Source organism: Neovison vison, chromosome 5, assembly GCF_020171115.1.
Source record: "Neovison vison isolate M4711 chromosome 5, ASM_NN_V1, whole genome shotgun sequence".
Taxonomy (NCBI): Eukaryota; Metazoa; Chordata; class Mammalia; order Carnivora; family Mustelidae; genus Neogale; species Neogale vison.
This window is the reverse complement of record NC_058095.1, coordinates 57382914-57406619: the sequence shown is the minus strand read 5'-3', so window position 1 is coordinate 57406619 and position 23706 is coordinate 57382914. Positions and strand designations below refer to the sequence as shown.

Here is a 23706-nt window from a genome sequence, read left to right as displayed (position 1 = left end):
TGTCTCTCTCTCAGATAAATAAATAAAATCTTAAAAAAAAAAAAGGATTAGTTGATAGCTTTGATTACATAATAATCGAAAAGTGTGACACAAAATACTAACCAAAAACCCCCTTCTAAACAATTCCATCGCATTCCACTCTGTAGGTCAGGGCTACAGGCCAATGACCTACATAACACAGTTGGGTTGGGACACATGCTACGTTCATCAAAGTATGGCTCACGGTAGTTACCAAAGCTGCTCACGTAGGTTTCCAGTTACCAATGTGAGCAAAACTGCTAACCAGGGGAGGATTCAGAGCATAGGGTCCCACCAATCAGTTGCTGCTTTAATGCACAAAAACAGAAGAGAGCTTACCTTTTTCCCTAAGTTTGGATTCTCGGGGATTCTGTATTAATAAAATGCAGAGTGTGTCTGGCACATAGTAGGTGCTCAAGAAACAGTCATTGAATGAATGAATGAAAGTAGAGTTCTCGGACACAAAGTTAATGGCAGAAATCACAAACTCCTTTCTCATTAGATTTATACCTGCATAAAATAATACCTTAATGTAAGTAGGCATTACATGTTTTTTAGAACTAAGTGGAACTTTAAACTTAAAAATTTCCAGTTGCGCAGCGTCGATACATAGAAATATTTCTAAGTACATGTATTGGCTTTGTATCTTACAACCTGGCAAAGTCACTTATTCTGGAAGGTTTTTGGGGTCCAGTGTTTGGGATTTCCCGTGGAGACCATCGTGTCCTTTGCCAACAGAGACATCACCATGTCCTTCCCATCTTACACTTTGGATTTTTTTCGGGCCTCGTGCTGTTGAATAGACGGGACAGCAGACATCCTGGGCTCGTTCCTGGTCTCGGGGACGGACGGCATTCCATTTTCTGCCTTTAAGGCTGCTCGTTAACCAAATTTGTGAAAGTCTCCTGTATTCCTGGTTTGCTCAGGCATTTTAAATCTTGAATGGATGTTGAGTTTTGTCCAATGTTTTTCTCCGTCTGTTTGGATGACTAGGTGACGTTCTTTAGCCTGTGGATACAGTGAGTAAGAGTGCCTTTGGACACTGAACTAATGTTGCCTTGCGGGACAGATGTCACCTGTTAGTCCTGTGTTCCTCTCTGTATATTGCTGGAATGGATCTGCTAGCATGTTAAGAATTCTTGTGTCCTTGCCAATGACAGATATTTGCCATTTTTTTGTATTATCATGTTTCTGTAGTCACAGTGTCAGGGTGAGGCTTATCTCTGAGAATGGGTTGGGAGCTCCTCCTTCCTCTTCAGTTTTCTGAAAAGTTTGATAAGATTTTTTTCCTTAAATGTTGTGTTGAATTCACCGGTGAAGTATGTTTTCTTTGTGGTAAGGTTTTTAATTACACATCCTGTTGTTTTTTTAACTGAGGTATCGTGGACATTTTATGAGTTCCACAGATTAAATTTCTTTAATAGATTCAGGGCCAATCAAGTTATTTCTTCTGGAATGAGCCTTAGCAGATTTCATCTTTTTAAAAAAATTGTCCCTTTCATCCTGGTTGTCAGGCTGGGATTTGGGGTAGTTATTCTCAGATATTGGTATTTTGTGTCTTTTTCCTGATCAGTTTACCTAGAGGTATGATTTTGATTGTATGATTTTTCTTTAAGATCCAGAATTTGGTTCCTTTTTTTTCTTTTTCCTGCTCCCATTTCTTTGATTTCTTGGGGTTGCTTTGGAAAGCACTGAGCTAGGAAAAGAGTCTGTAATCTTCAGCAGGCTAGTTGCATTTTTAAAAGTGAAATTGTTTCCCGGATATACCAGGGGGAGGCTTTGTTTCCATTTACAGGTTTTTAAGAGGTCAAGGTCATTGTGCAATATTATAGTGCTTTTGTTGGCCCTTGAAGGATAACGAGGATTCATGATGCGGAAAAGGAAGAAAGGGATATTGGGATCACAGTTGGAGAGAATCTTGGAGGTGATCAAACCCATACCCTTATTGCACAGCTAGGGAAACTAAGGCCCGAAGCCATACAAGACCAGACGGACAAACACAGAGGGCCAATAAGTGGGGCCAGCAGCGTTGTTCTGGTTTTTGTTGGGCCGGGGGGTGAGAAGCATGGGGAGTGAAGGATGCTGCAGAATTGAAGGGTGGGCTGTGGTTGTGCAGGTCTCCAGCTGGAAGGAAGAAAGCCATCTGAACTAATTAGGAGGCAATTGGATTTTGGTTAATTTATATGCATTTTGATGTTTGTAGTATGAGACCCAGTTTGGAAAAGCCGTAAAAATCATGGCATCATGGAGTTCTATGGAAATTGCTCAGGCAGACCTGGAGGCTAGGGGGCTCGGGGCTTGTGTTCTGGGGGGTTTGGGGCTCGTGCTCGCAGTGAATAAGCAAGGACCTGATAAAATCCCAGTATCTTAGGTCAAGGCGCTGGCGCCAGCAGGTGTCGGTGCCACATTTAGAGATGCAAGGTGAGTTTGCAACAGAGGGGGACCAGCACCCAGGGGTCCAGTGCCCTGCATTCAGCCACCCTAATCAAGGCTAACTGTCACCGTGGGAATAAGAACAGAAGACAGCCTGAACTTGGGCAGCTCGTTCTAGGGGGCAGGCAGCCGGTGGTATCGTCTAACTCCAGAACAGGGTTAAAAGAATTGGAAGGGGAGGTGAACCATGAGAGACTATGGACTCTGAAAAACAATCTGAGGGGTTTGAAGTGGCGGGGGGGTGGGAGGTTGGGGTACCAGGTGGTGGGTATTATAGAGGGCACGGCTTGCATGGAGCACTGGGTGTGGTGAAAAAATAATGAATAATGTTTTTCTGAAAATAAATAAATTGAAAAAAAAAAAAAAAAGAAGGACGCATCGAGGACCCAGAGGGAGAAGGTCTGGGAAGCTTCCCCAGCGCTCACCCCTGGCGGCCGTGGGGTGTGGGCGGACTCCCCCACCGGCTCCAGGAACATTTCTCACCTGTTCAGCACACAGGCAGGCTCGAAAGTGATTGGAGGTCCCACGTCCCACACTGCGGCTTCGTCCGTGGGCTGGACGTGGGTTTGAATTTCACACTTTCCTTTGAAAAACCTAGCTGAAGACTCAAATCACGCCTCACTTTAAAATCACGTTCAATTCCCCCCTCCCTCCCCCGTGGCATGTTCTTTTGTCATTTGGAAGACATGCCACTTGGACTGGAGACGGCCATTAGACTCACCAGTGTTTGTCCCCCTTCCACCTTCTTTACTTAGTGTGTGATGATTTTTTTTTCCCTCCTTTAAGGTCAAGTTAAATCCAGTTCCTTTCCGGTGGTGGGTGTTCTGAAAGGCAGCGGTTTGCAAACCTGACCCTGCAAACCTGACCCTGCGTCAGAATCACCTGGGGTTCCTCTTTATAGAGGGTGAGGGGCGGGTCAGCCCCTGCTGGCCTGAAACTGATTCTGTGAGGGAGGGGCCGGGGTCACATGTTTACAGGACTTCTCAGGTGAAACCAGTAACGGAGCTGGGCTTGCGCATCAGGCTTGATGAGGGTATGTAGCCCCCGAAGCTGGGGCCGCTGTTTATCCCCTGAGCACCTGGCATTACCACGGGCCAAAGAGACCAGCTTCAGGGCTCTGGAAGGGGCAGGGAAGCGTTACGGGAGAGATGCAGAGTCCCCAGCGCGATGTGGGCCACGACTGCAACTTTGTTATATCAGGTCTTTAAAAAAAAAAAACAGGCAAATGGTCACTTTGTTTTTTTGTGTTCTTTTTTGTTTTCTAGATCGCGAAGACCAGTCAATTCTTTGCACGTAAGTAAATATTGAGCTTTCCGACTTGTTTGTGACTCTGTTGGAAACTAAAGCAATTGTTTCTTGGTTGTTTGCTTTTTTTTTAAATTTTTATTTATTTATTTATTTGGTCTGGGAGGGGGAGAGTAGAGCAGTAATTTTAAGAATTTGATGTAAACCTTACAGTGACCATTTTAAGACTGAGATGGTATAGGTTGCTTAAATCCGGGGTCGCTGTTTGGTGGTCACACCGGGCGTCTCCCACATTCCCAGTGTTTATCTGGGATACCTACGTCTCTAGTTTCCGCGTGCACCTGGTGGGCTCCTGGACATGTCGGCAGCGCGTCCACATTACCCACGGTCACGTGCCTCCTGTGCTGGATGCTCGCGCGCCGGGAGTGAATGAAGCCGTATCCACGGCGGGGCGCCATTAGATTGGCTTAGAAAAGGATCGTTAGCTAGAAAGACCAGCCTGGCTTCAGTGTGGGCAGGAAAGGCATTGGAAGACTGATCGGGAGGCTGTCGGTCGGTGCAGGCCAAAGCTGGAGGTGTGACTGTGCCAAGTGTGCAGGGGAGTCACTGGAGGGGCTGGGGTGTCTGTCTGGCGGCCTGTAGGGGAAGTGCAGGCCTTGAGTGGAGGCAGTTGGTGTGGGGGAGGACCTGGCTGCGGTGCGCACGGCCTCTCTCACTACCCGCCTGGATGTGGAGCTCAGGAGAGGGCTGCCCCAGGTGCAGGCCTGTGAGAGGGGCTGCCTCCAGAGGAGGGGAGAGAGAAGGCCGAGTGTGGAGCCCCGCGGAAAGGCAGGAGTCAGGCAGAGGTCAGGGAGGCTGAGGAGACAGGAGGGTGTGTGTCCGTGGCTACTGCCAGCGCTGAAGCCTGGAGACAGGGTGAGCCCCATAGAGACTGGGGCCCTAGGTCTGTCCATCCAGCACCAGGGGCTGAGATGAAGGCAGAGGCCAGATTACACTCGAGAAAGGATGGAAGAGTGGAAAAGTTAAAATCCCAAACCGCAGGTGTAGGCCTGCTGCTCTCAAACTGTGGGGGAGAGTGAAGGGTGGTTGTTGGAGACTGACCGAATTTTGCCGTCCATGGTCCAGCGTTTACCGTGGGCGAGTTTGAATGAGGGGCTGGAACCTTCTCGTCTCTAACTTCTCTTTTCCCTGATGTCGCAGCTCCAGTATCTGATATAAGCCAGGGGAGGAGAGGTGGAGGTAGCAGGCATGGGTCTGTCTGCTTGTTGCCTACGTTTTCTCCTAGCCTTGTTCAGCCTCTGGGGTTGTGCAGGTGAGCTTTTCCTGAACAGCCAACCAGCCTGGCACATCATGGCTTAAAATCCTCCTCCCTGCAACTAGGTTGTCTCAGCTGGTGTTTCCACCACTGGGGCTGCTCCTGTCTCTGCTGCGGGTTCTGGGGGGTGCGGGGTGCAGACTGCTGGCTGTGGAGGGGGGGCTTGCCTTTACCTCTGCGTATTTTCGTGCTCTCCAGCCGGCGGTGCCAGGCTCTGTACCCCAGGGGCAAGGTTCCAGGAGCAGCAAGACAGTGAGCCCCAGTGCATGAGCCTCGTTCGAGTTCCTGCTCCTGTCACCTTTGTGGAGGTGACACAGGGCCAAGGCGGGGGGAGCAGATAGAGCGAAGAGTGGAGACGGTTGGGGCCATCGCTGTGGTCTGTCCTCCGCGGGAGAGCGGCGGAGTGGAACCAGATCCCGTCCATCAAAAGGTGGAGCCGTTGCAGCAAGTGGGGGACGGCGCAGAGCAAGGGAACGGAGAACATGGGGCGGAGAAGCTGTCCCATGGGGCACAGGCAGAGGGGAGCGCACTGTTGGGAGGGAGTAGACGGGTCAGGACAGCGTAGGGGCCTCGATGGAGTAGAACCAATGATGCTGGGGATCCTGGAGGCAGAGCAGGAAGAGCGGGCAGTGAGGCGGTGGGCAGAGAGGAGCTCACTGGAATTGAGGGTGCTGAGGGGCGGGGTCTGGGATGTGTCCCTCACCTGCAGAGAGGAGGGGCTCAGTCGCGCATGCACACATGCACACACAGTCACGAGTGCTAAAGCGTCATCAGCCCTTCATAAGGCTAAAGGTTTTCACCTAGTGGAGCGTCCTTCGTTCCAAGATCATATCCTTTCCACTCTTTTGGAATAAAATGTGCCTAATTTTTGGAAACAAGAGGAGAGGTTTTGTTCTTAATGATCTCCCTGGGAGAGAATAATCCAGAAGTCCAGGACCACTGGAGAGGAGGGGTGGGGCGGGCTGTGGGCTCTTGGACTGGGGGCTCCTTCCCATGCCAGGGTCTGCAGACACCATAAGGGAAAGCGAGCAGGACGCCGGGCTCAGGTCTGGGGGCACCGCGGAGGGGAGGGGGGGTGGTCCTCACCTGGAAGGGGGGTCCGTGGACTGCTTAGTGAAGAGGTGGCAGGTGTGGGGGACTTTGCTCCCTCTGGAAGGGGGGTCCGGGGTGTGCAGAGGAAACAGGGTTGTGGTTCTGGATGGGGGGAGAGGACAGCGTGGGAGCAGACGGTGAGAATGCCAAGCGACCCGCGGAGACGATGTCTTGGGCACCAAGCAGGGTTGAGCATGGCAGGGCGGTGAGCCCGGAGGATTCCCAGGAGTTCCGGGGTGGGATGGGGGGCTTGGGCCTCTGTGGGCAGTGGCTGTGCCTGGTACTTCCAGATCCCAGTGCATTGCTAGCTCAGGTGGCCAGGCTTGCAGCTGGATGAGTTTCTAGACCCTGATTCTTCTCACGCTCCCTGATGGCTTCCTGAAGAATCGGTGTTCTAGGTGGACAAGGGAGGTGCCCTGAAGCCTGTAGGCACGAAGGACATCAGGTGAGGAGTGGCATCAGGCAGTTTTCAAGGATTTTGGTGCAAGCGCAGCATACGGTGTGAAGTAAGGAACACATGGCAGCTTGAACTCAGCGTGCGGAACAATTAACCTACGGTGCTGTGCATCACCTAGTTTCCTGATTTCTGCCATCCGCTCCTGTGTTTCAGGGCTCCAGCCCCAGCATCTCACCGTGTCCTTTGCCCCTCTGTCTGCAGGCCCCCATTTCTGGCACGCTGTCGGACATTTCTGTCTGGTCCTAGCCGGTCCCATAGCTCTGGTCTGGCCCACTTTATGGATCCCGGCTGGCTTCGTGCCTTTACCCTCATCTTCCCTCCGGGGACCGAAATCTCCTCAAATTGAGTCCCGTCTGTATGACAGGTTCCAACACACACTGATTTTTCTCTCCCCAACCCTCTTTTATATCCATTGTCGTCCTTGGTTCCTTGTTTGGGTCGCCCAGACCATGCTTTACAACTAGGCGGAAGGGTGGGGACTGTGACTTACATCGACTGGTCTTAATAACCTCAGAGACCCCGGCACCCTGCTCTGAACAGGGAACATATTTCAGAAACAGATAAAAGGGCAAACAGAAGCACGAATCTCAATGAGGTAGGAACCAAGACAACAGGCTGAAGTATGGATTACTGGTGATACTGTATGTTTTCAAGGGAAAACCTTCCTGATACCATTTTTAAAAGGCATTTTGAGTTTGAAACTTAAAAGCTACACAGAAATAGAATGGTACGTGGGCTGTGTATGCCCATCACCGAGCTTCTGTGATTTAAATTTTTTTTTACCACTTTTCTTCATTTTTAGCCTTCTAAAAACTTTTGCTGATGCATTTCCCCACATTTTTATTTTTAAAAAATTCAAACCTACTTTAGGTTGACAGAATGATGCTTTAAATGGCTGCATACCCTTCACCTTGTCAGTTTTCTATGTGCAAAAGCTTTTTTTTTTTCTTTTTTTTACCATTTGCAACTGGATTGCAGACTTCCTGACACCCTGGGATTCTTCAAGTGACTTCCCAGGACAAGGGCATCCCCACGTAACTGCGGGCTGTCCTCACGCTGAGAAGGTCCACATCAGTTCTATAGTATCTGATGTAGGATCCGATTTCCAGTTTTAAAAAAGATTTTATTTATTTATTTGACAGAGATCACAAGTAGGCAGAGAGGCAGGCAGAGAGAGAGGAGGAAGCAGACTCCCTGCTGAGCAGAGAGCCCAACGGAGCTCCATCCCAGAACCCTGGGATCATGACCTGAGCTGAAGGCAGAGGCTTTAACCCACCGAGCCACCCAGGCGCCCCTCTAACATATTTTTTCTCGTTTTTAAAATCCACGATCCTTGCCTTAGGTCTCTTCATTTCAATTCTGTATTCTAGAGTAATCTTTAACTTTTTGCTTTCTTTTGTTGTTTATCTTATTGGCTGGTGTTCTTTAATAAAAAAGTTATTATTTTTTTTTAATAAAAAATGTTATTGGGGCACCTGGGAGGCTCAGTCGTTAAGCGTCTGCCTTCGGCTCAGGTCATGATGCCAGGATCCTGGGATTGAGCCCCACATCAGGCTCCCTGCTCAGCCGGAAGCCTGTTTCTCCCTCTCCCTCTGCTTATGTTCTTCTGTCAAATAAATAAAATCTTTTTTTTTTTTTTTAAAGTTATTTAGAACCTGATCTGCAAGTGTCTTGTGATGCAGTTTTGACCCTGCCCACCCAGGGCCTACTCCTACACACAGTGCTCGTGCTGTGGACCCCAGCCTTAAGCTTATGGGGTCCCGGGCCACCCGCACTTCTGACCAGCCAGCTATGTATTTGGGGGTCACTGCCCTGTTGGGTTTGATAATTCACGAGGATGACGAATCAGATCCAGCCAGAAGCAGAGACAGCGAGGGTGAGGTCTGGGAGCGTCCCCATTGTAAACCTTCCATATCCTCTGGACACTTCCCTGCCTAGCACATGGATGTTTATCCGCAGCCAGGAAGCTCCCCCGTGCTTCAGAGTCTAGAGTCATTTTTTTTGTTTTGTTTTAAGATTTTATTTATTTGACAGAGAGAAATCACAAGTAGGCAGAGAGGTAGGCAGAGAGAGAGAGGGGAGGAAACAGGCTCCCCGTGGAGCAGAGAGCCCGATGCGGGGCTCGATCCCAGGACCCTGGGATCATGACCCGAGCCAAAGGCAGAGACTTTAACCCACTGAGCCTCCCAGGCAGTCTTTAAGGGGTTTTGTCAAGCAGGAATGAGTGATTGAATCATGGGCCGTGGGTTTCAATTCTGCCTCCAGCCCCTCTCCCCTCCTGGGATATTGGGGTGATTTCCTTGACTAAGTGCCCAAACCTCTGATCTCTGGACTGGTCTTCCAGTGTGGCCATTGCCCATCCTGGAACTATCGAGGGGCCTGTCATGAGTCCCCTCGTTGGCACAAGCTCTCAGGGCCCCCCATAAATGACAGAGACTTTCCAAGGACTTAGAGGCTCCCTCCCAGGAACCAGGGACAAGGACCACCCACGTCCTTCATCGTACACCATCGGTTAATCGTCACACGGAAATCTAGGCATTGGGACTCTCCGTGAAATGGATAAACGAGCTACATTCTGCTCATGAGTGAGGGCAGAAGAGAATGTGTGTTGCCAGTCTGTGCTGTCTGGCGACAGTACCCCACATCCCCACATCCAGTAATCTGGGAGCCAGGGGCAGGACGCGCACCTCCGCAGACCTCTTCTCCCTAAGCAGGTGGTTCTGGAGCTTGGGTTACTATCTATCTATCGATGTATCTATTTATTTATTTAAGAGAGCGCAGGAGAGTGCATGTTGAGCACGAGTCGGAGGAGGGGGCAGATGGAGAGGGAAAGAGAGCATCTCCCACAGACTCTGCGCTGAACCTGGAGCCTGGTGCGGGGCTGGAACTCACAACCCCGAGATCTCCACCTGAGCTGAAATCAGCTCAGCCAGCTGAGCCACCCAGGTGCCCTGGGTTGACTATTTTTGTTGAGGACTTTTGGTAAAGGTTGGGATGTAGGAAACACTCAGGGAAGGAATGAGTGCTGTTGATAGAATGAAAGGTTAGATAGAGAACACTGATCTACTGTTGTCCCCAGAAGTGACCTCTGCAGGCATTTGTAATTAGGGTAATTTTAGGCTCCTTTGTCCTTAATTAATAGGGTCAGATTTCTGAAGTGAGTCTCGGAGAGTCCCCTTCTGTCTTCTTGAGCACAAAGTGGCAGTCAGCAAGTACCTTCTCTTTCCTTTAACTTGTTTGGTCATCTGATTGTGGATATTTACAAGCATAAAGCACAGTTGAAAGAATTTTGAGTCAAGACCCATATATGTCTCCAGCAAGATTCCACCATTAATATTTCACTGGATTTGCTATATGATATATTGCCGTGTTCCTCCTCTGTCCATCCGTTGATCCATTTTATTGTTTGTGCTGGGAGGAATTTTTTTCCTTTTCCACCTTGCGTCCTGCACCTGGGGCTTTGCAAATTAACTGGCCGTAGAGTAATAGGAGAAACGACTACGATTATCTGCACACACACAGGAGTACTCCATGAGGAGCATTTGCTGAGTATCCAGAAATAAAAGGCTTATATGCTAAGCTTGACCAAAAAGAAAGAGTAGGGCTTCAAGGAGAAAGCGTGGAGGGTTCTGTCGGGCTATGCCATACTGACAGACGGCTGACTTTGTAGTTCGTGGGTTTGTCTTTTCCCAGTCAGGACACTCCCTGGGATGAATGGCCTCTATATTTTCAGGAGGCTGTGCTTAAGGTTAGGTAATGTTTCCTTCCATGGCTGCGGATTGATATTTTCAGTTTAAAGTAATTTTTATACCGCTTTGATGAGATGTCAGTCCCTTCACTTGATTTATTTCAAGTTCAAGTTTATTGAACTTTATTTCAAGTTCAATTACAGACTTTGGTGCCCTTCCCCTTAAGCACTTCAGTGTACATTACATTAACTGAAGTCCAGTATTTACATCTTTCTCTTTGGAGCTAAAATCTGTGTATAATGAACTACGCAAATCTTAAATACACCTCTGCAGGGCTGTTTGTGTAACCAGAATCTCTGTCGTGATGGGGAACATTACAGTCACCCTGGGAGAAAGTTCCCCAGTAGATCTTTTGGCCTCAGCACTCTTTCTTAATTCTTGGATGCTCCTGGTTGTGATATTTAATAACATTTTTCTTGTTCATATCTATTAGAAGCTACACTGTGACTTGAGAAGTAGGAAAATGTGAAACAATGTATCTTAGATTTGAGAGAATAGGATCCGTTCTGTGGTGTCTTTGAGTAGCCACCAAAGAAGTCCAAGAATGTTATAACTGGGATTTCTTCAACTTTAGCCAACACACAACCAAGCTGCTTAAGTTTCCTGTGTGACATTAACTATTTACTCAATTTTACATAGTAGTTATTTTTTATTAATAGTATTCTTTGTGATACTATTACATAGTGTGATACTATTACATAGTATCACAAAGAAAAATACAGTTGGAGGCAACAATTTTTTTTTAAAGATTTATTAATTTATTTTAGAGAGAGTGCAAAGCGGTGGGTGGGGCAGGGCGCAGGGGGAGAGAAGCTCACCAGACTCCATGATGAGTGTAGAGCCTGACGCAGGGCTTGATCTCACGACCCTGAGATCACGACCTGAGCTGAAACCAAGAATCGGACACTCTACCAAGTACTCGTTTCAGCAGCAAATATACTAAAATTGGACACTCCACTGACTAAGCAGCCCAGGCTTCCCGGAAGCAGTGTTTTTAAAATATATATATATATATTTAGGTTGTTGGATTGCCTCTCTCTAAGCTTTCTATTTTAATCACTTACTCTTTACTTTTCCTCCAAATGGATGAACATCTTCCTTTCCCCTCTGGTCTCCTCTGCCTGCTGCTACCCACCCAGCTTTTCCCTCTGCAGATCCAGGCTGGGCAGTGTGGACCCCCACTTAGAGGTCCAGCCCCCTGCAGGGTCCTTGAACTCCTGTGCTGCCAGAGCCTCTGGTGAGGACTTGCAGGGTTTCCTTTACCACGAGAAAGCCATGTTTTCTACTCTTAATCCTGTGTCATGGGCAGTGAAATCTTATTAAGAATGTATTCTTATGTTGAATTTTCTCTCATTAGAATTGAAATTTACAGAGCAATCACCCTGGTTAGGAAATGATTCTGTTCTCTAAGCTCCCTTTTTAAAGAATAATCTGTTTACATTTATAACTTTCTAACTGCCGGTTAATGCAAGTCTTTCTCCTTTTAAGTGCATTTAATCACATAACAATTGTAAAACAGTGATTGCCTCACATCAGCCTTCTGTCAAGATGTGATGAGATTTTTTTTCTTCGGGAATTTTATCCTATAGAAATCCATTAATTTTAGTGCTGACTGAACTCGTCTGGATTTTGAACCGTTTGCTTTTTTTAAAAAGATTTTATTTATTTATTTGACAGAAACACAGCGAAATTAGAAACATAGGCAGGGGGAGTGGGAGAGGGGGAAGCAGGCCTCCCTGCTGAGCAGGGAGCCGGATGCGGGGCTCGATCTCAGGACCCCGGGATCATGACTTGAGCCACCCAGGCGCCCCAAAACTAAGCATATTCTTACCATGACCCACCAGTCACACTCCGTAGTATTTACCCACTGGGTTTCAACTTACGCCTACATGAAGACCTGCTTTGTACATGATTACCCAAACTAGGAGGCAGCCAGGATATCCTTCTGGAGGGTGCATAGATAAGTGCTGGTACGTCCAGACGATGGAGTCTTGCTGGGCCTGAAAACAGTCGAGCTCTCAAGTCATGAAAAGACCTGGAGAATCGCTAAAGGCACACGAGCACGTGAAAGGAGCCCATCTGAGAAGGTTCCATCCTGTCTGACTCCAGCCGTAGAGACAGGGAGCACAGGGGGTGTGGGAGGGAGGGGAGATGAGCCGGCGGAGTGTAGACGACTTGAGGGCACTGAAACTATCCCATATAGTGTTATAGATATGCGCCGTTATGTGTTTGTATTTGTCTAAACCCACAGAACGAACCACACCCGGAGTGAAGCCTAATCAAACTTTGGGCGATCATGACGTAGGGTCTTGGTAAAAAAATGTCCCATTTTAATGATGTTGATAATGGAGGAGACTGTGCCTGTGCCAGCACAGAGAGTAGCTGGGAAACCTCTGCATTCCTCTCCATCTCTAAAACTGCCTTCCAAAAAAAAATACTTAAAACACACATCTAAGGCAATAGTGTGGTGTAGGCGAAAAGGCGTCATGGTGTCAGGTAGATGTCTGGAGTTTTCTCGTCCACCCTGAGCTAGCTCCATGACTCCAGGCCAGACCGTCAGCTTCTCTGGACCACCGTTTGCTTTTCAGATGGTCCTTGCTTTAAAAGTGCTCAAGTCTTAAAACTGGGGGAGTTTTTGGATTCTGATAGGTATATCTGAATGATAGCTGAGTTACAGGGGAGAAAGTAGTATCAGATCAGCTGGTGAAGAGAAATTTAAAATGTTCTTGGCAAGTGTGCCAGGAAAGGGACTCAGCTCTTTGCAAGAGTTCCCTCCGTGAATCTTTGTGGTCGTCCTGTTCCATGGTAGCCAAGGCTGACCCTAGTGTTCATGGGATGGAGGACCCACCCCAGGCTCGTCTTGACCACAGAACCTTGGCTCTCACGAATAAACTGCTTTCTAACAGAGTTTTGAAATTGTCGGCAGTCATCAGCTAATGTCATGTGTGGCTAGTGTTCAAACGGAGGTCATCTGAAGCGAGACCTTGGGGCAGAGGGGGTTTTTGAAACTACACTGAAGTTGATGTATCCACAGAAGAAGAAAAGAAGCCGTTCAGATCTGGGTGAGGAGTTTCTCGTTGGGGAAACATACCCAGGGTCCAGAAGGGTCTCCAGGAAAGATCCTGGAATCAATCACCTGTCAACGCTCTTCCTCCCCCCTTCTTAGCGCTGTTGCTTTTTACGTTGTATTTGGGATTGCGCACGTCTTCGCAAAGCCACCGAGGGCCAAAGACCTCTCTAGAGAACCAGAACACCTCCAGGCCAGAAACCCCTGACCTTCTGTGTCCTGATGTCCTGCACGAGACGCAGGCTGCTCACTGTCCCTCCTCGTTGACCTCACACTGGCAGTGCATGGACCAGCACTGACGGAGCAGCCTTCCCGTGTAGAGCGCCTTCGTCCATGGGTCTGGTCTCCTCGGTGGAAACCAGATCAGATCCCTTTGTCCTCCTGGCTTCGAGGTCTTGTTCTGTCGCTCTGCTCTCTGAGAATTCTCCTGACCTGCTTCCTCGGTGAGACCCCTGCCAAGCTTTCTGATGGGCTCCCTCCCGTCTTTACTTCTGTCCAAGCTGCTTTGATTTCTCTGCCTCTGTCTGGGACGGACGTGCTGTTGCCCTTTTAAAAAATTATTTTCGAGATTTCTAACTCTATGCCTTTGATCCTGCCACCTCTTTCAAAGACACGTTGGGGATTAGGGTTTTTTTTTTTTTTTTTTTTTTACTGCTGTTAATACCTTCATCCTTCTCATACCTACTTATTAGCATTATTGCCATTCACCGAGAGCCTTCTGGCCGGGGGCAGAGCTAGGCTCCTTACAGGCGTGCTCCGGGGCCTGTGAAGTACTTAGTCTCTCACTGAAAGGAGTATAAACTGAAGCCCGGAGCTAGAGAGCGGTGGACGGGATTTCAATCTAGGCAGGTCATCTGGACACCATAACCCACACTCTTCTTTTTTAAAAAGAGTTTATTTATTTGACAGGGAGAGCGACACAGCGAGAGAGGGAACACAAGCAGGGGGAGTGGGAGAGGGAGAAGTAGGCTCCCTCTCAAGCAGGGAGCCTGATGTGGGGCTCTATCCCAGGACCCTGGGATCGTGACCTGAGCGGAAGGCAGATGCTTAACCCACTGAGCCACCCAGGCACCCCCACCCCATAACCCACATTCTTAGCCATTAATGCAAGCGCTATGGATTCGTAAAATAATTCGGGGCTTGGTAACCTAAGGTGCCCCCTCCCTGAGTGGTGGGCGAGCAGGTGAGTGGACAGTAACTGGGCGGTGATGATGGGCCTCAGATGGCCCGTGTTCTTTCTTCACCACGGGCTCCTGTTTTAGAAGGTACTGGCCACATTTTAAGACGGGCTATGTGCGGCTCCCCATCTCCCCTCTCGGGAGCTTGCTAGTAACCTCTGTCTTTACAGTCATGTCCTCTGTGTCAAAGTCCCCTTAGACCTGAAATGTACAGAAATGTGGCTGAGATCGTAAGCATTGTTGAAGCACTGGCAGTGAGTGTGACAGGGAGGGGGTAGATCGTGTTAAGGACATGCCGAAGCGGGTCCAATGGAGCGGAGCTAGCGGAGAAACCACAGAGACACAACTAAGCAGAAAAGGAACAATCAGAACTGTTTTCCAGACAAGTCATCATAGTCAAAATGAGAGGCTCATTTCCTCGCCTAACAGAAAAATTACTTGTTTGAAGCCAACCACCAACATCAAGATTAGCTTTGAAATACAGAGTATTTTGAATAAAGTTAACAAAACGGAGAAAAACCACTACGCTCGCTCTTGAGAAATTAATGCGTGAATAAAATGCAGATCTTCTCCCGGGACTCGGGGAGCTTCTCGCTGCCCCCCAGAGTCCCTGCAGCTCTCTGCCTCGCTGCTGGTTTGCCTCCAGCCCCACGTTTATACCTGCGCCCTGGTTCCTGGCAAAGACCTTGGCGTCTCTCCATCTGCCTGATCGTGGTGCCCCCTGATTTCCCTGGCGTGTTCTCCCTTTTTGGGAGGCTCTCCCCAGAACATCGCGTCTCCAGGGAGGTGTCCGGTGTCCTCCGCTCCTGTCTGCTTGCCCCCTGCTCCCCCCAGCCACTTCCTTGATGCCTTAAAGGCATTCCTCATGTCCCCCACTCCTCTTGCTTGTTTTTGTGGTTTATCTTCTTTCTTCTCCTGAACTTGAGCTCCGCAAGGATGGAAACAAAGGTTCACAGCTCTGGCTCTTGTGCTCAGAAGAATGACTGGTCGATTTGTTAAGTATTTGTTGAGTGAGTGCAGTTACTACCTTAGCCAGGCACCAGAGGAAGCCAGGTAGAAAATATAAGGATGTTAACAGCAGGAATAAAAAATATTAAAAAGAGCCTAGGAATAAACTTGAAACGTGTAGGACCTGTATTGATTCATTCGGCCCCTGCTGTGCTGGACCCTACAATATCAAAGATCGATGATAAGAGAGATACACTGCTTGCTTGTCATGAACACAAAATTTACCCGAGAGCTAGAGATGAAGATGTCCTCTCTCCTTTAAAAAAGAAAAAAAAAAAGGGCGCCTGGGTGGCTCAGTGGGTTAAGCCGCTGCCTTCGGCTCAGGTCATGATCTCAGGGTCCTGGGATCGAGTCCCGCATCGGGCTCTCTGCCTACTTGTGATCTCTATCTGTCAAATAAATAAATAAAATCTTAAAAAAAAAAAAAAGCATGCATATTAATATTAGTTCAGAATGCCACCTTTTATTTTTTTATCTGTGGGGGAAGAGGTGAGGGACAAAACTATTTGAGCAGAACAAAATTATTTGAGGTTTATCTGAAAAAATACATTTCAGAGACTACTTGGGTGTTTTGTTTTGTTTTGTTTTGTTTTGTTTTAAAGAAGACCAGTGCTGAGGGTTGCTGTGGCTCGTCCTGTTTCAAAACTCTTGCAGTACGTTTCTGGCCTTAGACTAAGCTGTATGTAGAAGTAAATATCAGATAATAGTTCAGATCACGGGATAATGAGTGTCTTTGCCAAACCATTGATACTGGGATGTGGGCTGAATCATCTGGGGATAAAATCTGATTATATGTTTACCCCAAACTATAATTTTTTTTCCAGATGGATTAAAGATTTCATTATAAAAAGTGAAACCATCAAAGTTCTTGAAGAAAATACAGATGGATTTAATAATAATGTTATAAAAATGAGAACATAGATGGGTATCATTCTGGTGCAAGAAAGGCCTTTTTAAGCACAAACAGCAGGCAGAAAAACCCTTGAATTAGGTCTGTTGAGTACCTACAGTTCAAAACTTGTAGATGGTAAAACACACAAGGGAACTATTTTTTGTAGAACAATGGACAGTGGTTAAGGAGCTTCATATATAAAATATGCTTATAAACCAGTAAGTGGGTTGTTTCTAGAATCAAGTCTTGTATCTAGAAAGGTTCTAACATGATTCCTACCTTGTGCAGAGGGTGGCGTGAGGGCCTGGAGAAGACGGTTTCCTTACTCAAAGCCATAGGACTAGTGGGTCTGTTGGCTCCCTTTGCCCGAACCCTCTGCAATTAAGATTGTAGGTATAGGTGCAGAGAATTAAGATAATAATGCAAGCAGTAAACCTGAAAAATTTAAGTTGGGGCCAGTTCATAGTACAATCCTGAGTATACTTCCAGGGAAGGGTCAGAGTTTACTAGAAAAATTAGACTTTCAAGCCTTGGATAAAACAATCTTAGAGGATTATTAGCTAGCCATGGGTTTAATAATATTTTGGGGTTTCTGGTGCTTTATTTCTGTTTCTGGGGTTTTTTGTTTTTTTCTGGGGCTTTTTCTCTTCCTTAATGAAAAATCCAAACACATATGAAGATTTTTCTTTTATTCCAAATTGAGATTTTGATTGTGTAGATAGGTTCGCTTTGAATTCGATCTTAGGAAGCCTTTGATATTTGAACAGAAAGACCATAACTTAGGTATCCCTGTGCCTAGCAGCTTACCTGAATTTCAAGATTAGTCCTTGAGTAGAAATAAAAAGCTGCCTTTAAAATGTGCCAGCCTTGTTTTTAAACATGAAGCGGTGACATTTGTCCCAGTTTGTAACAAAACTCATAGTGTTTATTTTCCCTACCAGTTGTGCACTGGCTCAGTGTCGACACTGCCCAAGGTTACATGGATTAAAAAAGAAGCTAACACAAACACAAACACATAGTAAACACTTGCACGGGGTTGTGTTCCCTGACTCCGGGAGCCCAGGGTGCGAAGCCCGCAGTTTGCGAGAGAAGGTTCAACAAGGTGTGTACTTCTGCACGGGTAGCACTGGGAAAGGAGCAGTTGGCAGCTGGTTTGGGGGCAGGCGCTGAGAAAACCTTGCCTGGACTTGAATTTGAGCATCAGTGGGCATCGCAGAGTCCTTTCCACATCTTCAGATAAAATCATCTTCACTGTTTTAGGAGTCCTATTTCCAGTGTTGGCTGAGCTCCTGGGGCTGAGGAATTGTTTCATGAACTTTTTTTTAAGATTTTATTTATTTATTTGAGAGAGAGACCGTGAGAGACAACATGAGAGGTGAGAAGGTCAGAGAGAGAAGCAGACTCCCCGTGGAGCTGGGAGCCTGATGCGGGACTCTAGGATTCCAGGATTGTGACCTGAGCTGAAGGCAGTTGCTTAACCAACTGAGCCACCCAGGTGCCCTGTTTCATGAACTTTTATAAAAAATGTCACTTCTCTGGTAGAGTTCCCAAACTCCAAGGAAAAAAACCGCATTATGACTCTATCCTTTGTCTTACTGGCACCTTAAAAAAAAAAAAAAAAGTTTGGGTTAATTTAATTATTTTAAATTTTTAAAACGTTTTCTAACTTCTGCTAGTAGGTTCCCCCCCTACTTACACTCTTTTTACTTTCTACCAATTCTTGTTCCAACTCCGTTAATTGTGTCCGTTGTAATTTGGGAATATGTGAGCTCAGCTTTCTTTAAGTCGGCCTGTGCTCTTTCCTCTTCCAGGGGTGAATCGGGTGCCGGGAAGACAGAAAACACGAAGAAGGTCATTCAGTACCTCGCGCACGTCGCTTCTTCACATAAAGGACGGAAGGACCATAATATTCCTGTAAGTTTGCCTTCTCTGGTTTGTTTGTGTCTCAGGGCTGTTCTTTCATAATTTCAGAAGCCAGCGTCAGGAAGCCTGGCACACTGCCGGGAGAACCCGCTCCCTTGTCTGCTCCCACCCCCTACCCAGAAACTTCCTCCACTTGGGAGGGAGCAGGTTGACCTGGAAATTGCTATTAATTAGGTCTTTCGCACAGGCCAAGTGGAATTAGTGGTGGTAGCTTGAAGCCTAATCCCTCTCCGAAGCTTCGGGAAGAACTGTTAACGATGATGAGTGTTGCTTCCCAAGATGTCTTATTCCACCAAAGGAAGGTCCTCAAGTGTCTTTAACGGTTCTTTCCGAAAGTGGCACGGCAGCCTGTTGCTGCTAACTGTCCGCGGCAGCTGGAGATGGAGATAGAAATTTGGGGACCGCTGATGATAGAAAAGGGGTACGAACAGGAGAGTCCCGCTACCCTTCATCTGCAGATCTGCAGGAGGGGTCAGTGATGCAGCCACACCTGCTCTCATGGTTCTGAGCTGCACGTTGACCTGATTCTGTGGATGTGGCTTCCTGCTCTGAATGGCCCAGACTCGCTAACGTTTGCATTTATCTGTTTGTAACAAACAGCAGGAGTCGCCTAAGCCAGTGAAACATCAGGCAAGTGCTTTTCTTCACACTTCTGAGTCTTGAATGCTCGCACTGATTTCTGTCTCTAGGTTGAGTCTCTGTTAGAAGCAGATACGGTTAGTCCCGAGTGACGTCCCCTGTGAACACCTCCTTTTGCAGATTTGTCGCTTAGGGACGTGTTCTTTGGCAAGCAGCATGCCCCCTCGCTTCAAATTTGTTTTCTAGATGAGTTTTGATGTTTATTTACCCCTTTATCATGACATTGAATCACATGTTTATGAAGCCTGAACCCTCAGGGTTTCGAGTGTCAGAGACCAGGCAGAATGATTTCGATTCTCCTTAAATACACGGAAGGCCGGCATTGTGCCAACATTAAATTTCAAGTCTGGGGCTGCAATTTGAAGACTTGTGACTTTGGGGTTAACGTGTTTCTAATTAGTTAATGTTTTATGGCTCCTATGTGTTTTAGCCTTAAAAGCTTTAATGATTTAATAGATGAAGGTAGAATTTTCTTTTCTTTCTTTTTTTAAAAGATTTTATTTATTTGACAGACAGCAAGAGAAGAAACACAAGCAAGGGGAGAGGGAGAAACAGGCTCCCCACTGAGCAGGGAGCCCAATGCAGGGCCCAATCCCAGGACCCCGGGGATCATGACCTAAGCAGAAGGTTGGACGCTATAGGACTGAGCACCCACCAGGCGCCCTCCTTAGCATTTTCTGTATTGGGGCAGGTAGAGGAGGAGTGTCGTTCTTCCCGATTAGAGAACTCGCCCCCTGCTGGTCCCCCAGAGCATAACAACGGACAGATGGCCCACCGGAGTGTTCCTGCTAACTGGAGAGTTCTTGCTAACTGGGAGGGAAGGGCGGCCCCCAAGCCAGAAGCCCCAGACGGAAAGGGACGTCTGTCTTGGACTTAACATTTCCCCGGCACTGGAATGGTTTCGAGCAAATAGGAAGCAAGGAAAGATAATGTTATAGAAATGATTTATTAATATAAAGAAATGATCATAGGTATCTACAGGAATAGTCCTAGATACCTGGATTTTCACGTATCTTTCTTAAAATTCTGAAGTTGTCAGACAGCAAAGCTGTCCCCTGCCTGTGAAGGCCTGTGATGTCCTTTTGTCCTTTCAGCAAGAGCAGACACTCACCCAAATTGGAAGGGGTAATGAAGTCATCGTTATCCTAGAGAGCCCTGAAAGGCTCTTTGCCAGTTATAGAAGGAACCTCTAGCCCCGAAATGAGCTTTTCTTGGTGCCCTTGAGGCACAAGCTAACATGACCTTTGAACGTGTAGACCTTTGGTCGCTCGTGAAACGGTGCGAAGTGATTAACGGGCACACTTGGGTTTTCCAAATCCATGATGTGGAATTTCGCGCATCGTTTATTGTTAACATTTTGTTTCGATGTCATTTTAAACTACAGCGTGGATCCCCGTTGTGTGTGAGTCGCATGCCGACCCGGGAGTTTCCCTTTGGGTCGCAGGAGTCCCCGGGGAGCAGGTTTTCCCGCACCTTCTCTGCTGCGCATGTCCTTCTGCATGAACTCCCAGCCTAGAAGCTTCCATGCTGTTTTTCCCCGTGTGTGTTTTCCCACTTGTCTAGCCCAGCGCCAGCCGTGCTTCTGTTTCTAGAAACCTGAGAAGAGTGCCGGTTCTCAGCTTTGCTTCCCCAGCTCAAGGAACTGGAGCTACTCCTGAGCGGCAGCGACCCTGGAGGGGGTCGTGTCGGGAGGATCCATCTCTGCCCTCCCTCCCTCCCCTCCCCAGGGACCCCGAACCCCTTTCTGAGAGTCACCTCCGCAGAGTAGTCTCTGTGTTGCAGGCCTTTACCTGGCGAGGGTCTCCTTTGGTTTGACATCCCTGGGTTGTGTATTTACAGTGAGCTCGACGGGCAAAGCTCGCTCAGGGTCCCAGGAACCATTTGGATGTGTTTCTGGTGTTTTGTCCCCAGAAAGTAGCATGAAGCGTCAGGACAAAGGGGAAGATATTTCGAGGCTCCTTTATTTATCTGTCTCTTGGCTCATTCTTTTTTGTTTTTTTTTAAACCGCTCTATTGAGGTTTAATTCATGCCACTTAATTAATTAATTTAATTAATGAATGCCATCAAATTCATGCATTCCTACAGTCCCACATCGCCATTTTTAGTACATTGAGTTACGCAGTTTTCCCTGCAGTACACTTGAAGACCTTCTCATCACCCCAAAAAGAAACCCAGTAGGCATCCCCTTCCACATCCTTCCAGCCCCTGGAAACCATTCAACTACTTTCTGTCCCTATGAATTTGCCCGCTGTGTGTATTTTATACGAAGAGAACGCTAGAGAACATGGCGTTCTGGGCTGTTCTTCCCTTCAGTGTGATGTCTGCACGGTTCATCTGTGTCGTACCATGCATAAGTCCACGTTCCATTTCCCTGTCCACCGGCTGATGGGCATTCCAGTGGGTCCCATTTGGGGACCACTTTGAGTAATGCCTCAGTGAACATTTGTGTACAAGTGTTCATGTGGACCTGTGTTTCCCGCTGTCCGGGGTGTGCGCCTGGGACATTGCTGGATCGTGGTGGTGTTCTGTTTCATGTTTTGAGGGCCCGCCCTGCTGATCTTCAAGTGATGGTGCTGTTTTGCACCCCACCCCCTGCCCCCCCCAGCCATTTACAAGGGTGTCAGTTTCCCCATCTTGTCGCCATGTTGGCCTTCATTCTGTTGAGCTGTCCCCACAGGCCTTCGTGCTTGCCTTTAACACTTAATCCTCATGATGGAAATGCAAACAAATCTAAACCAATTTTCAAAAGGAAGGTCGCAGTATTAAGCAGTGACAAACATTGACCTATAAATAAATGCAAGGCATACTTCTAACGGGGTTAAGGCTGGCTTGGCTTTGTCCCCCAGGCAGCTGGATGTGGTCTGGGGGTCACGCTCCCTCCCTATAGATTGCTGTCACAGGCCCTCACAGTCTGACAGAGTCCCAGGCCACTGAACCCAGGCCAAGTTCAGAGCAGATCTGAAAACAGCTGATTTCTAGAACTTGACCGTCCCTGAAGGATGACTGTCTTCAGGCCAGCCCATTTCCCCAGCCCACTTTCGACTCAACCCACATCCGGATGGCAGCTTCGGGGTGACTTCCTAGCTACTGGCCTAAACGACCTTGAACTAAGACAGGCTGGTGACAGATGGCAAGTAGCACGTATGGAAATGACAGTCTGCCCATGGAGATTAAGTCTGGTTCTTGGGACCGTTGGTGAGGGGCTCCCACCGGTTTTCAGCCCTCTTGTGGGGAGTGGGTACACCTGCAGCTCCACCAGCCTGGCCCGCAAAGCCCAGCACGATCCCAGCCCACATCCCATTGCTGGCTGAACTGGAGGTTTACTAATGTCAGAGTCCTTTTACGTGTATTACACAGCAAGGACATATGTATTACCATATCCACAAGGGTATGGTTTTCATTGTGATTGGTAATCCTTTAAAGCATCATATAATTCTACATTCTTCAAACTTCGAAAATAATTTCAATAGCTAATGCTAATTTCCCCCACCCCCACATTCCCAAAAGACTTTTCTTATTGTCCTATAGACTAGAAACAGGGGACATCTCCCATCTGATTCTAGCGGAAAGATTAACGCTTAGTCATTGTCCCCTGAGGGTTTATAAATGACTTCATAATTTGGTTGAGTGATGTTAGCGCTGTTCAGTCAAAATGTGAAATTGTACGACACCAAAATGGTCAAATTTCATGATAATTTCTCAATGTAAGACCCTTTTGGGGTGTTTTCTGATGTTAGCTTTTGTGTCAAGCTTTTTGTGATTCGTTCTTGAGTTACTGAGATCTCTACTTGGTCTCGATGATGTCACCGGTCCTTTAGGAGAAAAGTTAGTACCACAACCCTGTCAACCTCGTGGCCCCAACAGCAGAGGCCTAGGCATGCCCCAGTCTGCAGGTCCTATGGGGAGAGCAAGGATTCCTACTACTGCCTTGGGCTCACCCACAGCCCCTCCCTTAACATTCACTTCTAGCAGTTTGGGGACCTCTGATTGTGCATTCCTTCAGCAAACACTCATGGGGATCCTTCTGACCTCACATGGACCCACACAGGTCCTGGGGATACAACCAGCTGTTATGAGCCAGCAGGAGAAAGAACAGAATCTGAGTTTGCACACATAAGCACGCCCACATACACTGACACAAAGAAGAGAGTCCTTGCATCCACGTCTAGGGAGTATTAAAACAGGGTATGCAGGACACATTTTCCCTCCAAGTTAGGAAAACATTCGAAAAGTAAAATAGTCAAGCATTTTTGTTATGACGGGACAGGAAGATAGTGTGTGATTTTAAGAACTCTGGTCTCAATCTTTTTTTTTTTTTTTTTTTAAGATTTTTATTTATTTATTTGACAGAGATCACAAGTAGGCAGAGAGGCAGGCGGGGGGCGGGGTGGAGCAGAGAGCCTAATACGGGGCTCGAACCCAGGACCCTGGGATCATGACCTGAGCCGAAGGCAGAGGCTATAACCCACTGAGCCACCCAGGCGCCCTCTATTCTAGATCTTTGATCTAACAGTGGATGTTTAGTGTAAAGATAATGCCCCATTTATGAAAATGCAAGTTACGCTTTCTGATCCCACAGACTGAGTGAGGTAAGGAGGATTCTAGAGCCCAGTGTTTGCAGATAGGACACCAAGGGGTTCACAAGGTGTTGGTCATGGCCACACTGATGAAGACAAGTGCTGACCTCCA

General features: G+C 47.5%; 1 protein-coding gene across 6 annotated transcripts in view; it reads left to right on the top strand.

Moving 5' to 3' along the window:
- Positions 1-23706, top strand: part of MYH10 (myosin heavy chain 10) — a 119649-nt gene that overhangs the window by 23486 nt on the left and 72457 nt on the right. For 5 of the 6 annotated variants that reach the window (XM_044249067.1, XM_044249071.1, XM_044249066.1 and 2 more), the window contains exons 4-5: positions 3717-3744; positions 18266-18368. In XM_044249067.1, the coding sequence (XP_044105002.1) occupies positions 3717-3744; positions 18266-18368 (131 nt within the window). Of the gene's footprint in view, positions 1-3716; positions 3745-18265; positions 18369-18977; positions 19008-23706 lie in introns of all 6 variants that reach the window. The other variant, XM_044249072.1, reaches the window with a different exon arrangement.